The sequence below is a fragment of the Lynx canadensis genome, chromosome F1 (genome assembly GCF_007474595.2).
Source record: "Lynx canadensis isolate LIC74 chromosome F1, mLynCan4.pri.v2, whole genome shotgun sequence".
In the NCBI taxonomy this organism is placed as follows: domain Eukaryota; kingdom Metazoa; phylum Chordata; class Mammalia; order Carnivora; family Felidae; genus Lynx; species Lynx canadensis.
In genome coordinates this window covers 9,231,836-9,256,987 of record NC_044319.2, presented here as the reverse complement: position 1 = coordinate 9,256,987, position 25,152 = coordinate 9,231,836, and the positions used below count along the sequence as shown (strand labels likewise).

At 38.8% G+C, this 25,152-nt stretch overlaps 1 protein-coding gene across 1 annotated transcript in view; it reads left to right on the top strand.

Moving 5' to 3' along the window:
• Positions 1–25,152, top strand: part of FMN2 (formin 2) — a 391,745-nt gene that overhangs the window by 180,525 nt on the left and 186,068 nt on the right. Inside the window, exon 7 of the mRNA XM_030303011.1 lies at positions 8,253–8,340. Coding sequence (XP_030158871.1) covers positions 8,253–8,340 — 88 coding nt within the window. The remainder of the gene's footprint in view (positions 1–8,252; positions 8,341–25,152) is intronic.

Below are 25,152 nucleotides of genomic sequence, written 5' to 3'. Positions count from 1 at the left end.
AATATGGCCTTTTGTAGCAACGTGGATGGAACTGGAGAGTGTTATGCTAAGTGAAATAAGTCATACAGAGAAAGACGGATACCATGTTTTCACTCTTATGTGGATCCTGAGAAACTTAACAGAAGACCATGGGGGATGGGAAGGGAAAAAAAAGTTAGAGAGGGAGGGAACCAAACCATAAGAGACTCCTAAAAGCTGAGAACAATCTGAGGGTTGATGGGGGGGGGTGGGGCGAAAGAGGGGGGTGGGTGATGGGTATTGAGGAGGGCACCTGTTGTGATGAGCACTGGGTGTTGTATGGAAACCAACTTGACAATAAATTTCATTTAAAAAAAAAAAGAAAAGCCCAAAGAAAGACATAAAAAAAATCTAGATTCAATTGATAGAACATCACTCCATAATATGGCTGTAAAATTTCTAGTACGTATTTCTATTCAATGTATACGTATTTCTATACGTATTTCTTTCTTACTGGGCAGGTAACACACAGGACTTGGCGGTAGCCTGGGATCTCGATTTGAGTAGCACTGCTTTATATCTGCCATAATCCTCCTATCAACCTGTTTATCAAGTGTGCCCTCTATTTTTCAGATCAGGACATGAGGCTCAAAGTGATTTAGTAAGATGCCCAAGGATGTGCCAGTGATGGAGCTGGAATCCTGACCCAGAGTTGCAGCTTACCATTAACATTGTGATGTTCTTTGTTAGAGTTAGGGAAAGCTATCCCTTCCCTTTGGCTGGCTGGCTCCCTTCCCTCACCCTGTAAGCTTTGTGGAGCACAGCCTGAACAATGTACAGTATGGTCCTATCAGACTCACCTGTGCTCTCCCTGCCTCCCTTTGCCAGGAGAGAAGGGTAGGCGAGTGGGCAGTGGGAAGAAGAGATAAAGGGGAGACTAAGACTTCTCTCTGTCATTTTATCGCACATTTTCACAGAACGGTGGTTCAAGTTGAGAAAGAAAACAAAACTCAAGTTAGTGAAAATGGGTAGTTTTCAGAATTTCTCATTGCAAGTCATGCTCAACCTTAGGCTTTTAGTGTACCTATTAATTTGATTACTGGATCCTGGGACACTGCCATTTTTAGAAATTTCCATACAGTCAGCCAGGTAATGGGGGTTCAAGATAACACAGAAACATTAATGTTTAACAATCTACAAAAATGTTTGTGAACACATCCTTGTTATCTTTGCTGCTTCTATCATCATACTTCTGCTACAAGTTTCCAGTACTGGCTTACTTTATAACTTAATGAAGAAACTAAAAAAAAAAAAAAATGTGGACAGTGGAAATGGACCAATGATATCTGCTGATACAATAATCATTCAGGCCAAAACTTAATAATTTAAAACACATTTCTAGTTATGCAGACTAGTTATATTAACTATACTAGGATTCTGAAAGTTTGGGGCTTTGTTCTCTTCCCATGACCTAATATTGCACCTGGTCAGAGCAGACGTGCCATTGGTCATTTAGAATGCTAAGGAAGAGGATTAATGGAGAGGTCTTTGATGCCACTGGAAAACTACTCAGAACTAATAAAGGTCTGGATTTCCTAGGAAATTACCTGGAAGGAAGAGATTTTTAATTCTCCTATAGACTTAAACTGAGTAATGAAAAGTTGACAGATATTGTATTTTTGAGAAACTACTTATTAAATTTATTTATTTTGAGAGAGAGAGAGAGAGTGAACAGTGGAAGGGCAGAGAGAAGGAGAGAGAGAATCCAAGCAGGCTCTGCACTGTCAGCACAGAGCCCAATGCGGGGCTCGGACTCACAAACCAAGAGATCATGACCTGAGCTGAAACCAAGAGTCGGACACTTAACTGACTGAGTCACCCAGGTGGCCTGAGAAACCATTTAAAATGCTTTCCTAAGTAGGCTCCTGGGTGGCTCAGTCAGTTGAAGTCTGATTCTTGGTTTCAGCTCATGTCATGATCTCACAGTTTCATGTGTTCAAGTCCCCTGTCAGGCTCTGTGCAGGCAGTGCAAAGCCTGCTTGGGATTCTCTGTCTCCCTCTCTCTCTGCTCCTCCCCCGCTCACCCTGTCTCTCTCTCTCAAAATAAATAAATAAACTTAAAAAAATAATAAAATAAAATGCTTTCCTAAGTATTTAAACTTCTTATAGCTATTACTGTTGTAGTGACTACACTATTTGCTAGGTTTATTCCTAAGAGTGTCAAGTACATTATGCTGAATACTCACTGCAGCTTTTTGAAGTTGATGGTGCTGTTATTTTTTTAGATGAGGGAACTCAAATGTTACAATGTTGGAGTAGCTTTTTCAGAAAGCCCTTCCTAGAACTAATCTGCATGAGAATCAGAATAGGCATTTAAAAAATATTTTAGTTAATTAATGTGCATATTAAAGTTTGAGAAATGCCACATTATTTTCCAGAGTCCCATGTTCATAGCCTCTACCCAGTCCTGCCTCCCAGGGTAATCTAAGATAAAAACTTTTTTTAAGAATATTAGCTGTGGGTTGCCTGGGTGGTTCAGTCAGTTGAGTGTCCATCTCTTGGTTTTGGCTCAGGTCATGATCCCAGGTTGTGGGATTGAACCTGTTTTGGGCTCCATGCCAAGCATAGAGTCTGCCTAAGTTTCTTTGTCTCTCCCCCCCACTCCTCTCCCCTGCTCATGTGCACTCTCTCTCTCTCAAAAAAAAATATTAACTGATTCTGATGTGAATTTAGGTAGATTCAAAATAATCCTTCTCTGGCTATATGTTCTAACTTTGTAGGTCTAAATCTATTAATTCTGCATCTTCCATTTTTCAGCTAAGTTTTCTGAGACCATCTTCTAAGAGTTCACTATCTTCTCCATTGCACCTGTGGTCACTGGATTCTAAGAACATTCTAGTTTGATAGTTTCAGGTTCTTGTTATCCAGGTGACTTTAAAAAAAAAAAGATACATAAAGACTATGGTTTGTAATAAAAAGGTTGAGTCACCCTAGGGAACTGTAGAACCGATCCTTTTGGACATCTGTTCTCTCCTGTGTGTACGCCTTCTAGAATATGATGGATAATTATTATTCCTACCTATAATCTTAGGCATTTAAATGTAAAATACAGCTTGTAGTAAGTTTGTTTGAATTATAACAAAAAGTAAGTGCACAGTCTATGTGATATTTTATTTTGTTTTTTAATTGAAGTATAGTTGACACATAGTGTTACATTAATTTCAGGTGTACAACATAGTGACTCAACATCTTTACATGTTATACTATGCTCACCACAAGCATAGCTACCGTCTGTCTCTATACATCACTGTTATAGTATCATTGACTATATTCTTTATTCTATACCTTTTATTCTCATGATCTATTCATTCCGTAACAAGAAGCCTGTATCTCCCACTTCTCTTCTGTATCCCAATCTTCCACCTTCTTTATCTCTGAGAATCAATAGTTTGTTCTCTGTGTTTATGAGTCTATTCCTATATTTGTTTGTTCACTTGTTTTCTTTTTTAGATTCCATATATAAGTGAGATTATATGGTATTTTTCTTCCTCTTAGTTCACCTAGAATAATCCCCTATAGGTCCATCCATGTTGTCAAAAATGGCAAGATCTCATTCTTTTTAATGGCTGAGTAATATTCCATTAAATGTATACACAACATCTTCTTTATCCATTCATCTATCGGTAGACACTTGGATTGCTTCCTTATCTTGGCTATTGTAAGCAATGCTGCAATAAACATTGGGGTGCATATGTCTCTTCAAATTGGTGTTTTCATCTCCTTTGGGTAAATACCTAGTAGTTGAATTACTAGATCATGTGGTATTCCTGTTTTTAATTTTTTAAGTAAGCTCAATACTGTTTTCCACAGTGGCTGCACCAATTTACATTCTCACCAACAGTGCATATGAGTTCTGTTTTCTTCATATCCTCACCAGCACTTGTTATTTCTTGTCTTTTGTATACTAGCCATTCTGACAGGTGTGAGGTGATATCTCATTGTGGTTTTGGTTTGCATTTTTTTGATTATTAGTGATGTTGAACATCTTTTCATGTATCTCTTGACCATCTGGATGTCCTCTCTGGAAAAAATATCTATTTAGGTTTCCTGCCCATTTCTTTTTTTATTTTTATTTTTTTAACGTTTATTAAGACAGAGACAGAGACAGAGCATGAGTGGGGAAGGGACGGAGAGAGGGAAAAAGAGAATCCGAAGCAGGCTCCAGGCTCCGAGCTGTCAGCACAGAGACAAATGCAGGGCTCAAACTCACGAACCATGAGATCATGAACTGAGCCGAAGTTGGACGCTTAACAGACTGAGCCACCCAGGTGCCCCCCTGGACACCCCCCAACATTTCTTAATCAGATGATGATGATGATGATGATGATGATGGGTGTTGAGTTATATAAGTTCTTTATATATTTTGGATATTAGCCCCTTATTGGATATGCCATTTGCCCATATCTTCTACAATTCAGTACATTGTCTTTTCATTTTATTGATGATTTCCTTTATATGCAAAAGCTTTTTATTTTGGTGCAGTTCCAATAGTTTATTTTTGCTTTTGTTTCCCTTGCCAGAGAAGACATTTCTAGAAAAATGTTGCTAGGGCCCGTGTGAAAGAGATTACTGCCTATGTTGTTTTTCTAGGAGCTTTATAGTTTCAGGTTTCACATGTAGGTGTTTAATACACTTTGAATTTATTTTTGTCTATGGTGTAAGAAAGTTGTCCAGCTTCATTCTTTTGCATGTAGCTGTCCAGTTTTCCTGGCACCATTTATTGAAGGGACTATCTTTCCCCATTGTCTATGCTTGCCTCCTTTATTATAGATTAATTGACCATACAATTTTGGGTTTATTTCTAGGTTTTCTGTTTTGTTCCACTGATCTTTGTGTCTGTTTTAGTGCCAGTACCAGACTGTTTTGGTTATTATAGCTTTGTAGTATGTCTTGAAACCTGGAGATTGTGATATCTCCAGTTTTGTTTTTCTTTTTCAAGATTGGTTTGGCTACTCAGGGTCTTTTGTGGTTCCATGCTAATTTTAGGATTACTTGTTCTGGTTCTGTGAGAAATTCTATTGGTATTTTGATAGGGATTGCATTGAATCTGTAGATTGCTTTAGGTTATGGGCATTTTAACAATATTAATTCTTCCAGTCTATATTCTGAAAACGACAAAAAAATTAGTGAAAGAAATTGAAGATGACACAAACAAATAGAGGATATTCTTTGCTCATGGACTGAAAGTCTATATGACCTTTCAAAAGACTAACCTGTAGGGACACCTGGGTGGCTCAGTCAGTTAAGCCTCTGACTTCGGCTCAGGTCATGATCTTACAGTCCATGACTTCCAGCCCTGTGTTGGGCTCTGTGCTGACAGCTCAGAGCCTGGAGCCTCTTTCAGATTCTGCCTCTCTCTCTCTCTCTCTCTCTCTCTCTCTCTCTCTCTGCAACTGCCCCACTCACACACACTCTCTCTGTCTCTCTCTCTCTCTCTCTCTGTATCTCAAGAATAAATAAACATTGGGGCGCCTGGGTGGCTCAGTTGGTTGAGCGCCGACTTCGGCTCAGGTCACGATCTCGCGGTCCGTGAGTTCGAGCCCCGCATCGGGCCCCTGTGCTGACAGCTCAGAGCCCGGAGCCCGTTTCAGATTCTGTGTCTCCCTCTCGCTGACCCTCCCCCGTTCATGCTCTGTCTCTCTCTGTCTCAAAAATAAATAAATAAACGTTAAAAAAAAAAAATTAAAAAAAAAAAAGAATAAATAAACATTAAAAAATAAAAAAAAAAAAGACTAACCTGTAAACATGAGCCACTCAGGTTTAAAAAGCAAGGGAATGACATGCAAATATCAGCATTCTTAGAGATGGTACTTGGAAATCAGTTTGAAGAATGGACAGGAAGCAGTGAGAGTCATCAGTGATTCTAGAATCACTTAAAAGGTTTTTTGAAGTACATGTTTATGAAAATCTGATGCCCAGATTTTCAGGTGTACAACGTAGTGATTGTTGTGATGAGCGTGCCTGCTGGTCCAGCGAACACACTTTGAGAACTATCGTACTAGATTTGGGAGACTACTTCAAAAATTTTTGCACTGATCTGTGTGAGATATACCATAGACATAAATGCTGACAATAGAGTTGACGAGGAAGGGTTGGTTCCAAAGATATGAAAGGAGTTATGATTGACAGGACTTGTTAAGAGACCAGAGTATACAGATGAAGTAGAGGTAAGTGTCTAGATTGATTTCTAGATTTCTGACTTTAGTAGGTAGATGGAAAATGGTGGTACCTTTATGGCAACATATGGAATAAAAGAGGAGAAGGTAGAATGGTTTGGGGGTGGAACTGATGATGAGTTTGGTTTTAAACACATCCAATGGAAACTTATGTGCAGATATCTGTTAGGAAGGTGGAATAGTGTAAAATTGGGGATACAGTTACAAGAATGAAGTTATAAGTGCGGGCAGGTACATCTCTAGAAGGGAAATCATAGGTATAAAGTGAACAGAATAAAGTGCTAGGAACACAACTGTGAAGTATGCCAATATTTAAGGTGAAATCAGAATAATTCACCTTGAAAAGGTCTGAGAAGGGCTGGCAGGAGCCATGGAGTATTTCCTATGAGGTTGTGATCAGGCTGTCAGCACTGCAGTGAGGTCAACTGACATGTGGATTCAAATGCACTTAATTTCGTCAGAGTATCATGGATGGGACCCAGATTGCATTTATCTGAAGTTAGAAAGTGTTTTTGAGGACACAGTACATGCCTTTTGTTTTTCTGATATTATGTTTCTGTTCACTTCTGAAGAAGATTACACTATTGATGGAAATACTTGGGGGTGTGAGTGGATTCACACTCAAGTTCTAAGCTAATACTTTAGCTGAAAATTAATAAAATGTTTAGAGAAGAAATTGAGAATCAAAATCAGGTCATGATCTTACGGTTCGTGACTTCGAGCCCTGCATCAGGCTCTGGGCTGACAGCTCGGAGCCTGGTGCCTGCTTCAGATTCTGTGTCTCCTTCTCCCTCTGATCTTCTCCCACTCTCACTCTGTCTCTATCTCTCAAAAATAAATAAATATTAAAAAGAGAATAATATATGTGTGTGTACATATGTACATAGACATACATATATATTCTTTTGAGGAAGCACTGTCTCTTGTGGGGTATTATTCCTTTCTACAGAAAGCTTTCAGAAGTGAGGGTTTTGTGGTTGGTCCTTCTGAAAGTGTTTTGTTTTATTCCTCACCCCCATCCCTGCTGGGGAACCAAGAATGCTATTATTGCTATTAAGAATATTGTTTTACTTTGTGACTCTGTGTGACAGCTGGTCATGATTATTTTATTAGTTTACTGATTGGCCCAACTTAAACCAAAAAGAAAGACAAGGTCAGCAAATGTGATAGCTGTTAGGACAGCTGTCACTTCTGGTAATCTGACCATAACCTTTTTTTCCCTTTTCCTCCAGTGTTTTTCTAAGCAGATTTATAACAAAACCAAGAGAGTAAATAGAAATTTTTGCCCTCCACAAGATCAGGACCTGGGATAATGGTTTCATAATCAGGATTTATCAGTGGTGTCTGGAAAACATATTTTAAATGTGTATGTCCAATAACAATGTGCCCACCTTTATTTTGGGAAAACTTCTTGTGAGGTGTGCACATTGACTGACTCTTTAGGACTCCCTAGAAAGCCAGATTAGAGACTGAGCAGACATAGCCCTTTGGATTTGCTTCTTGTATTCCTCTATTAATTAGTTGGAAAGTTCTCCACAAAATGTGGGCCAAATGCAGAACATGAGGGACTGCCAGTAAAGCAGTGAGCTTTCTAAAAGATGAGAATCAAAGCACGGTTTCTATTATGGTCTCAAATGGGTCTGATCAAATGGATTTTCTGTGTATAGATTTTATCTTTCACTTGTTGACCAGTGTTTCAAGGCCCGGCAGTACAAAAGGAACACTTCAAATCTCAGGCTGCAAATTATCAAATGTGTAATTGTTTTTTCACAGAGATGAAACTAATCGTCTAAACTATTAGAAATTTTACTTGTTGACAGATCACATTCTTAAAAGACTAGTAAACAGCATGCTGTTGAGGCTTATGGGTGAATATGGTGGATTTGAAGGTATAAGTCATAAAACACAAAAGTTCAAATCAGTTTTGAATACTTTAGTAATGTAGTAAAGTAATGACTTTAAGTTACGTGTTTTTCACTTAGGATTAAAAATAACATGTAGTAAAGCATATCATTGGAGTTCAAATTAACATTTCCCTCTTTTCCTTTCTTTGAGCAGGTGGTCAAGTTATTAAGCAACAAAAGGTCACAAGCAGTTGGAATATTAATGTCTAGCCTTCACTTAGATATGAAAGATATACAACATGGTAAGTATACAAATAAAGATTCAGCTTTTGGGCAGAAGGATGTGATATTTGGTGGTAAAGTTATTTAGAGTATTTAGAGTTATACTGAGATTAGTATGAATGCTACCGATCTTTCTTCCATGATCGTTTCTGGAAGGGCTACTCGTACCTTGGCTTTTGTGTTGTTTCTGTATCTTGCTAAAAGCCTAATTCTCATGTGACATATTTAGTATGCATTGATAAAATTTGATTTTTGATTCATCATAAATACTGGTCTCACTGTGCCCTGTAACTAGACTTTATCTGAGGTATTTACTTCTGGATGCCATTCTCAAAGAGTGACTGATAAACAGGATAATAATGAGGTAGGTCTCAGCCATTGAAAATAGCTAGAGATAGTGTATTGGGGAGAGAAATATATTGAGACTTGAATCTCAAGTGTTTGATGAGCTAACATAAATTTTCTAAAAGGTTGGCTTCAACCAGTGTAGGAGTTACATGGATGCTTGTTTTGATTGTTGTTTTAAGAATGTTTTTATGATTAGAGATGTCAAACAGTAGACTGGATTGCCATGTATAGTAATTAAAACTGAAAAGTGTTCAAGAGGTTGAATGATCATTTGTCACAGATGTCTATAAATCATTGGAAGGACAAGGGGGCATGTTCTCTTAGTCTTCCTCTGAGATATGATGAGTTGGTGAAAGAATTGCTAAAGCAAATTTATTATTTATAAATTTTTAGGGTGGAAAGCTGTCCCTCTTCTTTCAATTATTTGGGATGACTGTACGTAAACCCGTGGGCTTTTCTATGCATAGTTATTTTTTCTAATAACCATCAAAGATGGTTTCAAATGATTCTTGCCCACTTATACTATTGTTAGTGATCCATATACATGGAAGCAGTAATATCATGACCTTTTGTTATGTCTTTTATGTTGTTTTAATTTATATCTTTACCCAGGCTTATAAAATATTTTCTGTGTTTGGAGTCAGGGTGATTTTAACATTTTCTAAGTGGCTTTAGTGTCAATATTTTAAATATTTGAATCCTACCCTATAATTAACAGCCATTCCTATTCCATATCTTCCTATCACATTTATGCTAAGAGATGTTGCCCAAGGTGAATAAAGGAATTAAATTTATATTCAGAACGATCCATAAGCTGTCCAGAGCCTTAGAATAGATTTAAAGCAGATTGACTCATCCAATGGCATGCCAGTTTACCTAGTAAAGAAATATGGCTTCAAGTAGAACACAGACTCTATAAATCATGGAAACATTCAACTGGCTTTCTAGCTTACCCCTGTATGAATGCGGATTCTATTTGTTAGCTTTAAAATATTTTGTGGAATCATTCATAAATAGCACAAGCCTGGTATGCCCTGTCAATTGATGAGTAACTCTTAATCATAATTTAAGTTTTTATTAAACTGTTTTGATGGTGAGGAGGCTTCCTCAAACTGAAGCATTGGGGGTAGTAGTCATAGAACAGGACACCAAGGCTGGCGCCAAGAAGTACTTGGCGTTTCTCAAGCTGGCAGATGTAGCCCAGTTAAGTCATAGAATGAAATCTGAAAATAATGATATGGTCCTTTCCTTCAGTCAAATATTCAATCCGGGTTGAGTTAATAATGAGAACCTTATGAACAAAGGAGTCCGCCTAACATCTGCGTCTGTGGTAACGCCAGTGAGAGTTCATTGAAAATTTGCTAGCTTAACATGCAATGCTAACAATAACATGGCATGAACGTCAGTAGTTGAAGGGTCACACAGAATTATGCATAAACTTTATCCTATTAGGATGTGAAGTGATTGCTTGAATCACTTTGAAACCCTGCACATGGTTTTCTAAAAAAAAAAGGCGCCTTAGAATTTAAGTCTGAAGAAGCAAGTGGTGTGCCTTTCAGTGAATAAAGTCCTGTTCTGTCTCAGTATGGTGTCTGGAACCATGATTTACATGTGTGAATCACTTGTGGCCTCTAGAATAAACTTGACTTCTATCAGGATATGCCTCCACTGAGAAATCCACAGAAGCATAAACATCATTGATTTCGGTTGTAGAAGCAGCCACAGAATTTATCCAGACCTCCAGTGTCATCTTATAGAAGAGCAAACTAAGATCGTTTGGTGGTCAGGTTTCTTTTTCAATGTCACAAAGCATGTTAATGGAACAGGCTGAACTTGTACCCAGCCTTCTTCACTCGCTGGTCCTGGTCTTTTCATTCATATGAGCTGCTCCTTCAAGATTGTCCTTTTTCTACAAACAGCATCGGTATCTTGAAAACAAAGTATATGTAATATTGTAAAAAGCAGCAGGAATTATTTTCTGTCTTTCCCTTCTCCCTCACCAAAACTCTAGGAAAGGTTAGAGTTGAGCTTACTTTGTAATGCTTCTATTTTTAAAGTGCTGTGTAAGAGTAATTAATGTGGAAGGTTTAGATTAGGGGTGCCAAAAATCTAATCGTGGTCTTGCCTCTACATCCACTAAGCACCACATCCTGCTCAGACTCAAAGGGAGGTAAAGGTAGGTTTTTTCCTACAATGGCACATATAGAGTCCTCAGTGTTAAATAGAGTCAAAGGGCGGAGAGGAGAGAAGGGATCTGTTTCTTGACTAAGTTTACTAATATGGCAGTACAAGTGAGACAGTCCCAAATGATTAACTGTGTGTGTGTGTGTGTGTGTGTGTGTGTGCGCATCCACATGTGCACACAAATGTTGCAGTGAAGACCTGAGTTGTTCTAATGCAGTTGTAAATGTGTCTGGTAACTTCTAAGCTATCCTGTAAATTACAACAGTTTTACAGTGGAAAGGGTGAAACTGTGGTGTGCCACCTCTGAAAAAAAAAAAAAAAACAAACAAACACTCCAATGGTTTAGAATAATTTAAAGTCTAGGATGAATGTACTTTTTAGAACGGATTTTCCTTTCTTTTCTAGGGCCTTAGGGTCACTATGGGTTTAGGATTTCCTTAAATCAAGCTCAAGGGATCCCCTGAGGCAATGCTAACTGCTTATCCACTGCATAGTTGGTTTCCTTTGGAGTCCCAGTTTATTGTCAGATGGGTCTAGAATCTGTGCTTTGGGTGGACCCTGAGCTTTGATATTTGGCTTTTGGCTCCATTAGGCTGTCAACAGAAAGTGCAGATGTGTTGGGATAGGGCTAAAGCACTTTATGAACTGGCTCATTTTCTTATATACTCTTGTTTAGCCTGATAATTCCTATCTTGACTGATTTTTGATGCTTTTAAACAATTTTATAAATATATTTTATCCAGCATTTTAAATTGTTCTCATGGGAGGATTGATTCAAATCATCTAGCCTATTATTTTCAGAAGTTGGTATTATGAGAGTATCCTCCAGCTCTGTAGTTGAGTTTTGTTAAAAGAGACTGAAGTTTCTATACAGCATTCCATCCATATTTTGGGAGTCAGTGTGGTATTCGCAGCTCCGGGTCCATTTTAGTGGGAAACAGTAGCTGCAGGGCAATTTCAAATTTCATAAGGCTCAGTTTTACCCCACCCCATCTCACTATGAGGCAGAATATCCACATAATTTACCATCCAAACCTGGATACCTTTGAGAGTGCAAGGGGGTGCTATGACTAATACTGCCTGTGCTATGACTAATACTCCCAGGTACAAATGGGAAATTTTTCAGGAACATCAGGAGTAGGGCAACTCTACTATCAGATCAAATGGAAATGAATTTCTGATCTAATTCTCCTTCATATACATGTATTTGTAAAACAACTATTTATTGGCTAGGGAACTTCAGTTCACAGTGTGGAAAGCCTGCTTTGTAAACCTGAGATTGTCTAGCTGTCTGTCCTTTTGGTACTCTCATCAATACTTTGTCTGAAAGGTTTGCTCCAGATTGATGCAAACACCTCACAGAGGCAGGAATCTGTTAGCCTTATATTCTGTACCTGGCAACTAGAAATCTAACTCAGCCAATGTCTGGACCCAAGACCATTTAGAGACTAAGCTTCAGGCAGCGTCCTTAAAGATCCAGGCTATAGACTTACTCCACTAAGTTTTCATGCTCTGTCTGTGGGCAGGGTGGAGTAGAGCATGTCTAAGAGATTTTAGCTAACCTGCATGTCTTATATTCTTTTAGTTTCACCAGTGAAGGCCCATTTCAGATATTAGAATGTTAACTAGCAAAGCCTCAGTTACTGATCTACATAGGGATAGATGAGGAGCTTGTGATAACTGACTCTGAAGTATGGCCTTTCTTATGTAGTGCTGGTCTACCATCCCTGAGGTATGGGTGTTAAAGACAAGTGACTGCTCCTTAAGTTGAAGCTTTAACTGGCTCATATATACCATTACATCACCTTAGTATATATGTTTTAAAATAGATTAAAGATGGGGCATCTGGGTGGCTCACTCAGTTAAGCTTCTGACTTCAGCTCAGGTCATGATCTTGCAGTTTGTGAGTTTGAGCCCCAGTTCAGACTCTGTTCTGACAGCTTGGAACCTGGAGCCTGCTTCAGATTCTGTGTCTTCCTCTCTCTTTGTCAAAAATAAACCTTAAAAAACCCTGCCTATTTAAAAAATAGATTAAAGATACTGTAGCAAGGGATACCTAAGATGTATTTAATCATCCCACCCCTAGAAAATAAGTTTTGCTAATCTTTCAGGATTGGGCAGCCCAAAGTATTAATTAATAGCCCTCGTTCTTTTCTTCCTTTTAACATCTGTGCTATCTAAAGCCAACTAGTATTATGAGCCCATGGGCAACAAATACTAAATTATGTCCTTGTTGAAATGTCTATCCTCTTTAAATCTGGTTTATCAAAATCATGTGTCTTGATATTAAATAAGATAACTATGCAAACCACCTGGCAAATAAAATCATGTTTATTTTTATTCTTTGGTCTCTAAGCCTAAAGATTGCTTTTTCAAACACTTTTAAAAATGCAGTTAAGGATACCTTACAAGGACGATAACATGCTTTTAGCTTTAAATTCCAGTGAAGTCTATCTGTTAATTTCTGATTTCTTATTGGAACCTGCTTCATGTTGCTGTTCTTTTGATCTTCTGTATTATCCTCCTTCAAAGGAGATCAGAGTTGTTAGAAGCCTTATCCTGATAACTGTTGTCAAGCAAATATCGAAATAAGCTATATCAAATGAATGTTTTGGTTTCCAGTGCAAATAAAATTTATGTTTATACTATATTGTGTAGTCTAGTAAGTACACAGTAGTATTTTATTTTTAAAACTCATGTATACATCTTAATTAAAAAATACTTTATGGCTGAAAAATACTAACCCATCATCTGAGTTTTCAGTGGGTTATAATCACTGAGCACAGATCACCATAATAAATATAATAATAATGCAAAATTTGAAATATTGTGAGAATTATCAAAATGTGACACAGTGACACAAAGCGAGCAAATGCTGTTGAAAAAATGGCACCAATGTACTTGCTCCTAGCAGCATTTCCACAAACCTTCAACTTTTAAAAAAAACGCAGTATCTGCCAAGTCAATAAAGCTAAGTACAATAAAATGAGGTAAGCCTGTAGCCGTGTAAAGTGGTCCAGAAAAGGGAGTTATAACTGTTCATTATACAATGGAGGGAATAGAGACTTCTAGATTAAGCTTGCCTGGGGCTTCACCTTAATAGGATCCGAATGGGTGTCCAGTTCCTTCGCCTCCTACTTCACTGCCCTCTGCAGTGTATTAGCTTGTTTCAGAACGAGGACCTGTGTTACCTAATAAAATGAGAATATGCACCATATGCAAAAAGGGAACTGGCCAAAGCACTTTGGGCCCTCAGTTGTTTTTGAGTTACTAAAGTTCTAGAAAATATATTTAGCAAATTTTGTTTATTCCTTTAAGTGTCATTTCATACATATTCCTCAGTTTGTTTATTGGGTCTCTTCCTTAGAGAATGAAGCAGATTTTTTTTTTTCACAGCTATGAATTAATGGAGGAAAAATACTTTAGAGGGAATTATTAATGGAGTTGCTTGTTCATGATTGAACCAAGCAAAGATAAACAAATTTGCTCTAGAAAAACAACCCGGGCTGAACTTATTGATGAATGAAAGCAGGTTGTGATTACTTGTAAAAAGCTTGTGACACATAGAACATGGAACTTTCCAGTTTACTGATGCTCAGAGAGTATATAGGGAAATACGCTCTATCTCCCTAGTTCAGTCCTTGCTTTCATTTTGTACTCACACTCTAAGCATATTTCTTTATTCCTTGTGTCTGTATTTCCCTGCGTTTTTCCCTTTACTTTCACGTGTAGACTAGCATTGATTAAGAGCATGATTCCAGGGCCGAGCTGCATGGATTTTATTTGGGACAGAATGTATTTCTCCCCCCAGCCCCCAATTCATATTTTCAAAGCCCTAATCCCCAGTGTGATTGTACTGACAGTGGGGCCTTTGGGAGATAATCAGGTTAGGTGAGCTCATGAGGGTGGTTCCCATGATGGGATTAACATCCTTTAAGAAGAAGAACCGAGGCCATAGTCTCTGCAAATTAGGAAGAGGGTCCTTACCAGTTCAAGCCTCCAGAACTGGGAGAACTTAATTCCTTTTTAAACCACTCAATCTGTGATATTTGTTAGCGGCACCACCTGACAGATTTGGTAAAGATTCTGGGTAAGACAGATTTGAATCCCAGTGCTGCCACTGGTTAGCTGAGTAAACCAGGGTGATTTTCCTCATATCTCTATACCTCAGTCTCCTCATTTTAGAAAGGGTGACTAAATGAATTATTTCCTGTAAACACACACACATTAAATGGTCAATATTCTGTCCTCACCTTTCTGCATTTCTTAGAAAAGGAGTTCGTTTATAGGCTTTGGAGATGTTTGAACTCAGAATCTGGCCAACCAGTGAGGAGGGAGAACTTAGAGATTTTATTCCTTCTCCTGTTATTGAGAACATGTTCTGCTACAAGCCTTTACCATGAGACAACAGAGGTAGTGGAATACAGAAGCTGCACCTGATGACCTTTGAGAGCAAGATGAGAGAGGAGGAGTGGGAGTCTAAGTTCAAGGGGTGCATAACTAACGCAGACTTGATTCTTCTGGAGCTTGGGTTTTCCATCAGTATTACTAAAATATTGAATTTTAGTACTGAGCTGTGTCCATTTCTGTTTTCTGGATGGAGATAAATATGAGAATTATTTATATTAGCAGCTCCTAGAAGGTGAGCATGGACACATCCTTGGACTGTACTTTGTCTGCAAGGAGAGCAATTTGTTTTGGAAATTTAAAAGGCTGGGGTCTCCCCTAGCTGTGTGATTTCTAAATCATTGTCTCTGTGCAGCGTGTCAACCATATTCCTCATGGACCACTGTTGGCTGTGGGTGGCTTGTGAGGGTAGCAGGGGAAGGCAGTTTGACTTGGTTGCTACAGTGAGTTTTGGTAAGAAGCAGGAGTAGAATCTTAAGTGGAGACACAGACAGATGCTTCTGTTTCTTGCTTTGACGTATTACTTAACTGACGGTTACACTGGTTTCTAGCTATGAATGTAAAGTATAAAAACACTTCTTTAAAACCTAGAGATACCCTTTCTTAACTATGAGAACTGATGGTAACTCTTCCTGTGTATTTTGATAGCCTACACACATAGCAGCTTTTTCACCCTTTCGGGCTGCCACTGAATACCGTTTTTTTTAATGAAATTTTCTACCAAATGAGTTGTAGATTACAAACTCCTGGTCTGTTTAGTAGAGTTTCTGATTTCATTCTTTGAGACACAAGCTTTTTCACTTGTCTATTAATTACCAGAAGAAAGTTCATCCATAATCATTTATTTATTTTTGTAATATTCTCAAAACCTGGGTTCAGTATGGGCAATGTTGTTTTTTTCTCCTGGCAGGTTTTCCAGTGTCTGGCTTCTTTGTGAAACTCAAGTTTACAAGGCTCACTTAGAAATTGCTTCATGCCCCCTTTTTTACCTTTATTTTAAGTGTTTTCCTCACATAGGATATAGAGTTTTAAGTCCTGTTTATTATATTTATTGGGACATTAAAAATCTAGTAAATGCTACTGGGAAGTTTAGTGAATGGTTTTCATTGAAATGTAAAGTCAATTAGAATTAGAAATTTGAGAAGAAAGTGGGCTCCATCCAGTGAGCTGTGTAACCTTTTCATCAATTGTAGCCTTGTTGCAGAGAAAAATACATGCGAGATAGGTCCACTTTCATTAAAACCTACTTTTAGAAATTTAATATAAGAATATGTTTTAAAAATTCATTACCTAGAGTTTGTTATAAAAAGAAAGACCTCCTAAATCATTTTAAGTCACACATAGATTATTAAATCAAGGGAAAATGAATTATAAGTTTTTATTACAGCCTCAGAAAAAACCTGGGTTGTACTTAGCTTATATTTTTTATGACATTGTTCCACAATTGGGCTTTTTGATTATGCTTTTATGGGAAGGAGAAACACAATACTTGAGGCTGTTCTGAAACTGTGAGCTTTGATGTGGGTGTTCTTTTCCTTCATTGCACTTAGTATTTGATTATGTATTGGTGTTTGTGTGTTTGTTTTTTCTGCCCCCCTCCACCACCTCCCAACCCTCCCTCCCACATAAGCTCCACGAAGCCTGCAGATATAGCCCACTGCAGCTCAGCTCAGGATGTTTGCCCATATAATGCTCCATCTGCTCTTCACAATCATCGGGTGATTGTTAAAGGAATTGCCCAGGACCACATGGGGGGTGCGTGGAGGTGGAGCCCAAATTTGAGCACAGACGCTGAGTGCATAATTAATCACACCAACTTTGACCCTTGGCCCACTGTGTGTTAAAGGTGCAGTTTTTGCAAAAATATTCCGTTTGCACGGTCCTTGAGAGGGGTGGGGATTTGGACTATTATTTGGGGAAAGGGAAGCCCCCTTTTGATAACTGGAATCCCGTGTGTACTTTAAAATTGACTTATTTAAAATTCTATGTGTTTTGACACGTGCTTTTTCAGCACCCCAAAGCGGCCATCCTTAAGATGCTTTCTGGTCTTTATCCTCTCAGATGAACTGAGCATCTGAGAGTACTAGAGATGAGGAAAGTAAAGAGTGATTGGCACTTTCCATATTTCCCTTAGGAGCTACCTGTGTCCTATTCCTACTGGGTACATTCTAGCAATAAACTCATGGTTATTCCCTGTAAGCGCTGTGTGCTGAGACATTGGGTAAAATGGTTTAAATAGTTATGTAATGTGCTGTTGTCTTTGAGCATGACTACAGTAATGATATTTCATGCTGATGACTATCTTACCTCCCTCCTCACAATCAAACATGAATACAAGAATACTAGTTCCCTAGAAGCAGTTTTCATCCAAATACTTCTGAATATGCTATAAAATTTATTAAACAGTTGCAAACAATTATTATTTACATGTGATCAAGAAATCAAATAGTACAGGAGGGCTTGCAATGGAAAACAACTCGGAATTCCCCATATGGACTTTGTCACTTCCATGATAGATTGTAAAGCCATGATTTCTCCTTGCTTGAGCCACTGTGGAATAATCCCAGCCTCCTTCAAGTAAATGGTGGAATTTAGGAGGATGCTTGTCTGTTGTTGTTACTGAACAGTATGAAGTCCTTATGAATTAAATTGTTGTGAAGAGAATTCTAAATTGAACATGATGTTTAAATAGATTATCTGCCAATTTTCTTTTAATTCTAAAATTTACGATTCTAAGTTTTGGGATGTACAATTGCTGATAATAATAGCTAGCATGCAAAGTCATTGCTGTAGGGTTTGCAATGACTCTATGAGGTAGGTGGTGTTACTATCCCCATCTCAGGGCCAAAAAACTGAGGCAGAGAGGCAAAAGAAAGTTAAGCAGCAGGTGTGTGTGGGGGGGGTGGGTGGAGCTGTGGTTTAATCATAGGTGGTCTGGTTGCAAAGTCTGTGCTCTGAAGCCCTGTGCCGTACTTCCTAAGAAGTCTCAAGTGTTAGTAATTGTATCGGTGACTTAAGCTGGAGAAAATGGCACATGATTTTTTTTTTTTTCCCTCCATGGTTCATAACTACAAAACCAGTCTACTGGCTAGCAACTATCATTGCTATTTACAGCACTCTAATGTAGTGTCATACAGCTAGAGCACACATTCTTATTGTGTGTGTTTGTAGGGGGAGTGGAGGGAGGGAAGGTAGAATCAAGGAACACAGAAAAAGACTGTCATGAAGGATGCAAAGAAGTTACTTAATGGATCCTGTAGGATTTGCTTTAAAATTCCTTCTGTTATCACTTCCTGTCCGGTCTTCTGTTCTGTGCTTTAGGTGATACTCAGATGTGCTTTGCTAGAGAAAGCTGCCGAGTGGAGCGTGTGTCTATATGCCCAACTTCTGTACCAATTAAAGGGATAAAGAGAAGAATGCATTCGGAGACTATAATCACCTTAGCAACATATTTTCACATAAGTGCTAAGTGTATTAGAGTGGCCAATTATGCTGTTATAACCATTGGTTCTTACCATAAAGATCTCAGCATTGACAGTTATATCAGGGGGATCTTGATTCATTCATTCCTACTATTTCTGTTTGCCTTCCTTTCCTTATTTCTTCCCATATTTAATCATTCACTTACTCAGATATTTATTGAGTAGTTTGTGCCAAGCTCCATTCCTGGCACTGGGATACAAAAATGAGACCAAAAAAGCCAAAACAACAAATGGCTGTGTGGAACTTGAATTCCATTAGGGAAGAAAACAATTTATAAATATATAAAGCAAAATGTATGGTATGTCAAATGGTGATACGTGCCATTGAGGAAATAAACAAAAGCAGGGAATGGAAAGAGCACAGAGTGGAAGGCAAGGGAGAAGTCAGGGAGAGCCTCAGTGAGGACTTGAAATCTGAAGGGTGCAAGAAAAAGAACCCCATACAAATCATAGGGAAGAGCTTGTTGCAAGAAGAAGCAGTCAAGTGTGACAATCTTGTGGTGCTAATAACCTGGAACACTAAAGGATCAGCAAGTTGCTGGGTGATCCTAGAGAGAGTGATCAAGGGGGAGAGAAGTTTGAGATGTCCTTGGTAAAAATGGGGGGCACGAGGCAGGGAGAAGTCAAGGGGGTTTGGCAGGAGGACCAGAAGAAAGCTATAATAGTAATTCAGATGCAAGACAATGGTGACTCGTTCCCGAGTAATGACAGTAGAGGTGTGAGATGTAGTCAGATTCAGAATATTTTTTGAAGGTAGAGGTAACAGGATTTGCTTATGGATTAGATGTAGACTCTGAGAAAGAGTGAGGACTCTAGGATTTTTGGCCTTAGTTAATACAAGGATTTATTTGCTGTTTACTGAGATGAGGAAAATTGCAGAAAGGGTAGTTTGAGAAGGGAAGATCAGGAGTTCCGCTTGAGACATGCCATGTTTAAGATGTTGTACATTTAGCATCATAAGTTCAGATTTAGAGAATTTTGGACTGGCGACACAGCATACGATTCATTAGCATCTTAATGATGGATGTAAGTGTAGGTGGAGTAGAATGGAAATCCAAGTATGAGCCTTGGAGTTCAGCAGTAAGAGGATGCAGAGAGAGGAGGAGGAACCAACAAATACCGAGAAGAAATTGCCAGTTGAGGTAGACGGAAGACCAAGAGAGTGTTTTGTCTTGAAACCAAGCAAAGGAAAAGAGAACTCTGTCAGATGTTGCTGATAGACCAAATTGAGTAGTGGTTGTTGGGGATCTCGACAACAGGTGGGCAAAGTGGTGGAGGCCAGAGCCTTCCTTTTATGTGAGGATGGAAAGAGAGCGATTTGGAGAAGGCTTGTATTAGAGTCTTTGATGACTTGAGAGAAAGTATAACATGTTTGTTAGTCATGTGAATGGTCCTTTGGGAATGGAAGAAATGAATGTATAGGAGACAGTGGTCACTGCTAGACTGATGCCCCTGAGGAGGGGGAGGAAGGCAACCAGTGCCAAGTACAAGGGTTGGCTTTAGTTGGACACTGACAGATCATCCATAGGAAGACTAGAAGGGGAAGAGTACCCAGCACAGATTCATTGAGGCTCATAGTTTTAGGGCTTCTGGGAGTTCTTTCTTAACTGTTTTTATTTGTTCAGAGAAGAGCAAGGTCATCAACTGAGAACCAGAAGGTTGAAGGTGGTGTTGGAGGTTTGAGGAGAATGGAGAGGGTTCTTTACCAGAGTGGCAGAGTAGGAAATTATAGTATGACCACAAGATAAGAGTAAAGGACCCATTTGAGGTTAGTGGCCATAAATTTAAGGATGGTTCATGTTTCTGGCAGTCATATTCTTCTGTGAGGCATGCTCATGTACAGTGTGTTAAGAGTGGTTTTAACAAATGTTGAGGTTTTGTCATTTTACTGAGACACCTCGGGGGAGGCAGGAGTTAAAGGGCATATGCATATAGGGTGGGTATAAATAATGGTCTATGGTTTAAAGTGTGTGTTAGGACATAAAGGAGGCATGTAAGGGACAAAATAATGGGAGGGGACTCAATGGATCATGGGTCTTGGTGAGACTGATAAGAGAAAACTTTGAACTCACCTTGGGGGTTATATAAACTTGTACTTCAGGTGACTTAACTGAAATCATTAACACCTAGTTTCACCTCAGCAAAAGGAAAATGAGCAATTAGCATTGTTGATGGAAGATGCAAGAATTTTCTGAGGCAGGCATCAGTGTTTATGTTGCTTCTCCAAACTAGACATCATTTGCCATCATGGTCCTCAAGGCATTGGCTATACTGAGCTACTCAGTTTACTGAAAATAAGTGAGTTTTCACAAACCTTCAGGATTATATCCTACTTGAATCTAATGTGACATTGCTTAGAGTATTCTAGATGGGCTAGGAATCAGATCGAGTGGAGAATGAAGAGCAAAGAGAAATATATTTATGTTGAGCATATTATATATTTTTATTGGTTCTGTCTGGAAATGGGGCAGAATGCCCAAGCTCTCTTTGTTTTCCCTCATTTGTGCATCAAATTTTGTTCACCAAGAAAATGGACTTATGCAGTAGATAATTGGAAGTTGTTTTGCAATCAGATTGTGTTTTTACATTATTTCTACTGAGCAGTTGGCTCTAGTAATTATTCTTCCATAAAGAGGAACATAAACAGGAACAGCTTTCTTGATTTGCTAACACTCCTGTGAAGATACATTTGAAATATTTGTCCCTAGACAAAATATTAGTCATTAAATACAAACAAATTTGATTACTCTTTAGTGGACTATTGGATAACGTTGAAAATTTGTGATAACAGCCATTTAAGGGAATACGAATTGAGTAATTTATGATCTCCATGTTGATAGTAATTATTTCCTTTGGAAAGAAATTTCATTCTTAGCATTTTTCATTTGAAAATTCAAAATTTTACAATCAATCTGTTTTAGACCTGATAGCTTCCATGCTTTTAGACTGCTATATTTTGATGCATTTATGTCATGTATTTCTTCCTTTAAAAAGTTTTAATTAATGGAGAATGGAAATGTGTTTCATAAATATTATGCCTCAATAAAAATTGTTTTACACTTTTGAAAATCGCTTCGTGGTCCAGTTTGATAGACAGCCAGATTCTCCTATCTGCTTTTGCATTTATTCAGTTGCTATATGTTGTTTTGGTTGAAATGTATGAAGAAAATCTGTCTTCACACAGATAGTGCAGCTGGAAAGAGGTATTAGTCTTTCAGATTATGGTGGCTATTATTCTTTTGTTTTAAAGTTTACTTATTATTGAGAGAGAGAATGAATGAATGAATGAATGAATGATGTGAGTGGGGGAGGGTCAGAGAGCTTGAGGAAGAGAGAGAGAATCCCAAGCAGCCTTCGTGCTAACTGCACAGAGCCCAATGCAAGGCTCAAACTCAGGAACTGTGAGATTATGACCCGAGCCAAAATCAAGAGTCCAATGCTTAATGGGCTGAGCCACCCAGGTGCCCCTGGTGGACATTATTCTTAATACTACACCAAAACTAGGGGCACCTGGGTGGCTCAGTCGATTAAGCGTCCAACTTCGGCTCAGGCCATGATCTCACAGTTCGTGGGTTCGAGCCCCGCATCGGGCTCTGTGCTGACAGCTCAGAGCCTGGAGCCTGCTTCAGATCCTGTGTCTCCCTCTCTCTCTGCCCCTCCCCTGATCACACTCTGTGTCTCTGTCTCTCAAACATAAATAAACATTAAAAAAATATGACTTCACTCATATGAGGACTTTAAGAGACAAAACAGATGAACATAAGGGAAGGGAAACAAAAATAATGTAAAAACAGGGAGGCGGACAAAACAGAAGAGACTCATAAATATGGAGAACAAACTGAGGGTTACTGGAGGGGTTGAGGGAGGGGGGGATGGGCTAAATGGGTCAGGGGCATTAAGGAATCTACTCCTGAAATCATTGCTTCACTGTATGCTAATTTGGATGTAAATTTTAAATAATAAAAAATATTCAACAAATAGTAGTTTCCTTATAGTTATTTGCAGTTTGGAATTTCAAAGCCGTATCAATAAACTTTTCACACATTAAAAAAAAAGGTTACATTTCACTCAACATTAAATACATGGATCTGCTAACATTACCTTATTTAACCGAGTTAAGGCATTTGGATGACTTAGATGTTTGGCAGAAAACACAAATTTAGGAGTATGGGTTCACTTAAATGAAACCCAAATATTCATTTAAATTCTAACAGGCTCTGCTATGTTTTGAAGTGAATTCCAGTTACAATATGTGTGTGCTCATGTTGGTTGTTCAGTGCCCTGTTTTAAGCGTAACTTGCAACTATGCAGAGAGACATTTGGGGGTCCTGGAGTCAGTGCAGCGGAAGAGTGGAAACTAGCATCAGAGGGTCAGTCGACCTTATCTCAGCCATCATCTCTGGAATGAAATCTTCCCGTCATCAGCTGCACGTAGCAAAAGGTCTGGGTGTCACAAGGAAATGACATCAGTTTTCTAGCATCTGCGATATGCCCTCGAGTAGTAATTTCAGAATACTTAGTAAAAGGCTTAAATTGTTGAAATATGATGTAGTCTGGGGAGTTAACTTTCAGTCTCAATCTCTAACTCTTTCGTTCTGTGCCAGAAAGGAATCCTGCAAGACAGGATGAGTTTTCCTTTGTGGCAGCCTGGCCAGTGAGGATGAATACACCTACTCTCCAATTTCCTCACTTAGAAGAGAGGAGGAGGTGTGATATTCTCCGGGAATTCGAGGAATAGGAAATTGTTTTTCTTGAACAAGAAGGTTCATGATTTCAGCTGAGAGTATTTTCAAGTATTTTGGCAAAGTGTTTTAGCCACCAGCAACCATTTCCCCTACGCAGATACGTTCAGATGGGCTCTATACACCTTGAAAGCAAGGAAGAGACAAAAATACAAAAGAAGCTTTGTGTGTGGGAATTGTGAAATTTGAAGTCTGCATTGTTTTAATGGTTGAAGGTTTCATGGGATTATTTATGTATAGGAATACTTAAGGAAAATATATTAGCAGATTTTTGTGATGGTGGAAAAATGTTCTCTTGGTCAGTCAAAGCCAGTGGACTCCATTGAAAGCTTTTCTAAATAGTAACGCTCACCCTCTGTTTTACTATTTGTGCATATTGCCAGTCATCAAGGGATGTCAGGAAGCTCTGGTCATAAAAATAGCCTTCTTTAATTAAATAATTTCTTAATAAACCATGAGAAGAAAAGGATACATGCATCTTACTCAAACCTAAATTTGGGAGACATCGTAGTTGCAGAAGTGCTAGAAGTCACTGGATATTTAAAATAATGAAGCATAGGGGCGCCTGGGTGGCTCAGTCGGTTGCGCGTCCGACTTCAGCTCAGGTCACGATCTCGCGGTCCGTGAGTTCGAGCCCCGCGTCAGGCTCTGGGCTGATGGCTCAGAGCCTGGAGCCTGTTTCCGATTCTGTGTCTCCCTGTCTCTCTGCCTCTTCCCCGTTCATGCTCTGTCTCTGTCTCAAAAATAAATAAACGTTAAAAAAAATTACATTCTAAAATAATGAAGCATAAATTATATTAAAAAATAAATAAAATAATGAAGGATGGGCGTCTGGGTGGCTCCAACTTCGGTTCAGGTCACGATCTCGCGGTTTGTGAGTTCGAGCCCCGCATCGGGCGCTGCGCTGACAGCTCAGAGCCTGGAGCCTGCTTTGGATTCTGTCTCCCTCTCTCTCTGCCCCTCCCCCTGCTCACCCTCTGTGTCTCTCTGTCTCAAAGGTGAATACACATTAAAAACAAATTAAAAAAATAATGAAGGCGGTTGATGGGGAATGGGGGATGGGGGAGAGGGGAAAAATGGGTGATGGGCATTGAGGAGGGCACTTGTTGGGATGAGCACTGGGTGTTGTATGTAAGCCAATTTGACAGTAAATTATATTAAAAAAAAAGAAAACATGAAAACTGAAAAAATAAAATAATGAAGAAGAAGGGGGGACAAATAGTCCCCTTTGTCAAGGCAGGATGCTGAGCATCTGGTGGTCATTTCTGAACCCTAGGGAGTGGGCAGTATGATGACAGAATAGCAGATAGAAGGAGGAAAATTCCTCCAACAGTGGCCTTTCCATTCACCAGACAACTACTAAAGTTTAATTAAGGCTCAAAAGTCTAAGGGGATGAATTAGAACGGAGGTAGTTCCATTTGAAAAGTTTCTGTTTTACTGAGAAGCAACTTTTATTCATTAAAAGCACATCAGAGTAATCAGAATATTTGGAACTCCTCCCCATATTTAACTGATCTCTCATTCCCAGCAATGAAAGATTACACTAATACACACACACACACACACACACACACACACACACACACACACACATCAAGAGAGAAGAAAGAAAAACTTTCATTAACTGAACAAATGGCAGAAATGACTGAACACACACATAAACTAGTA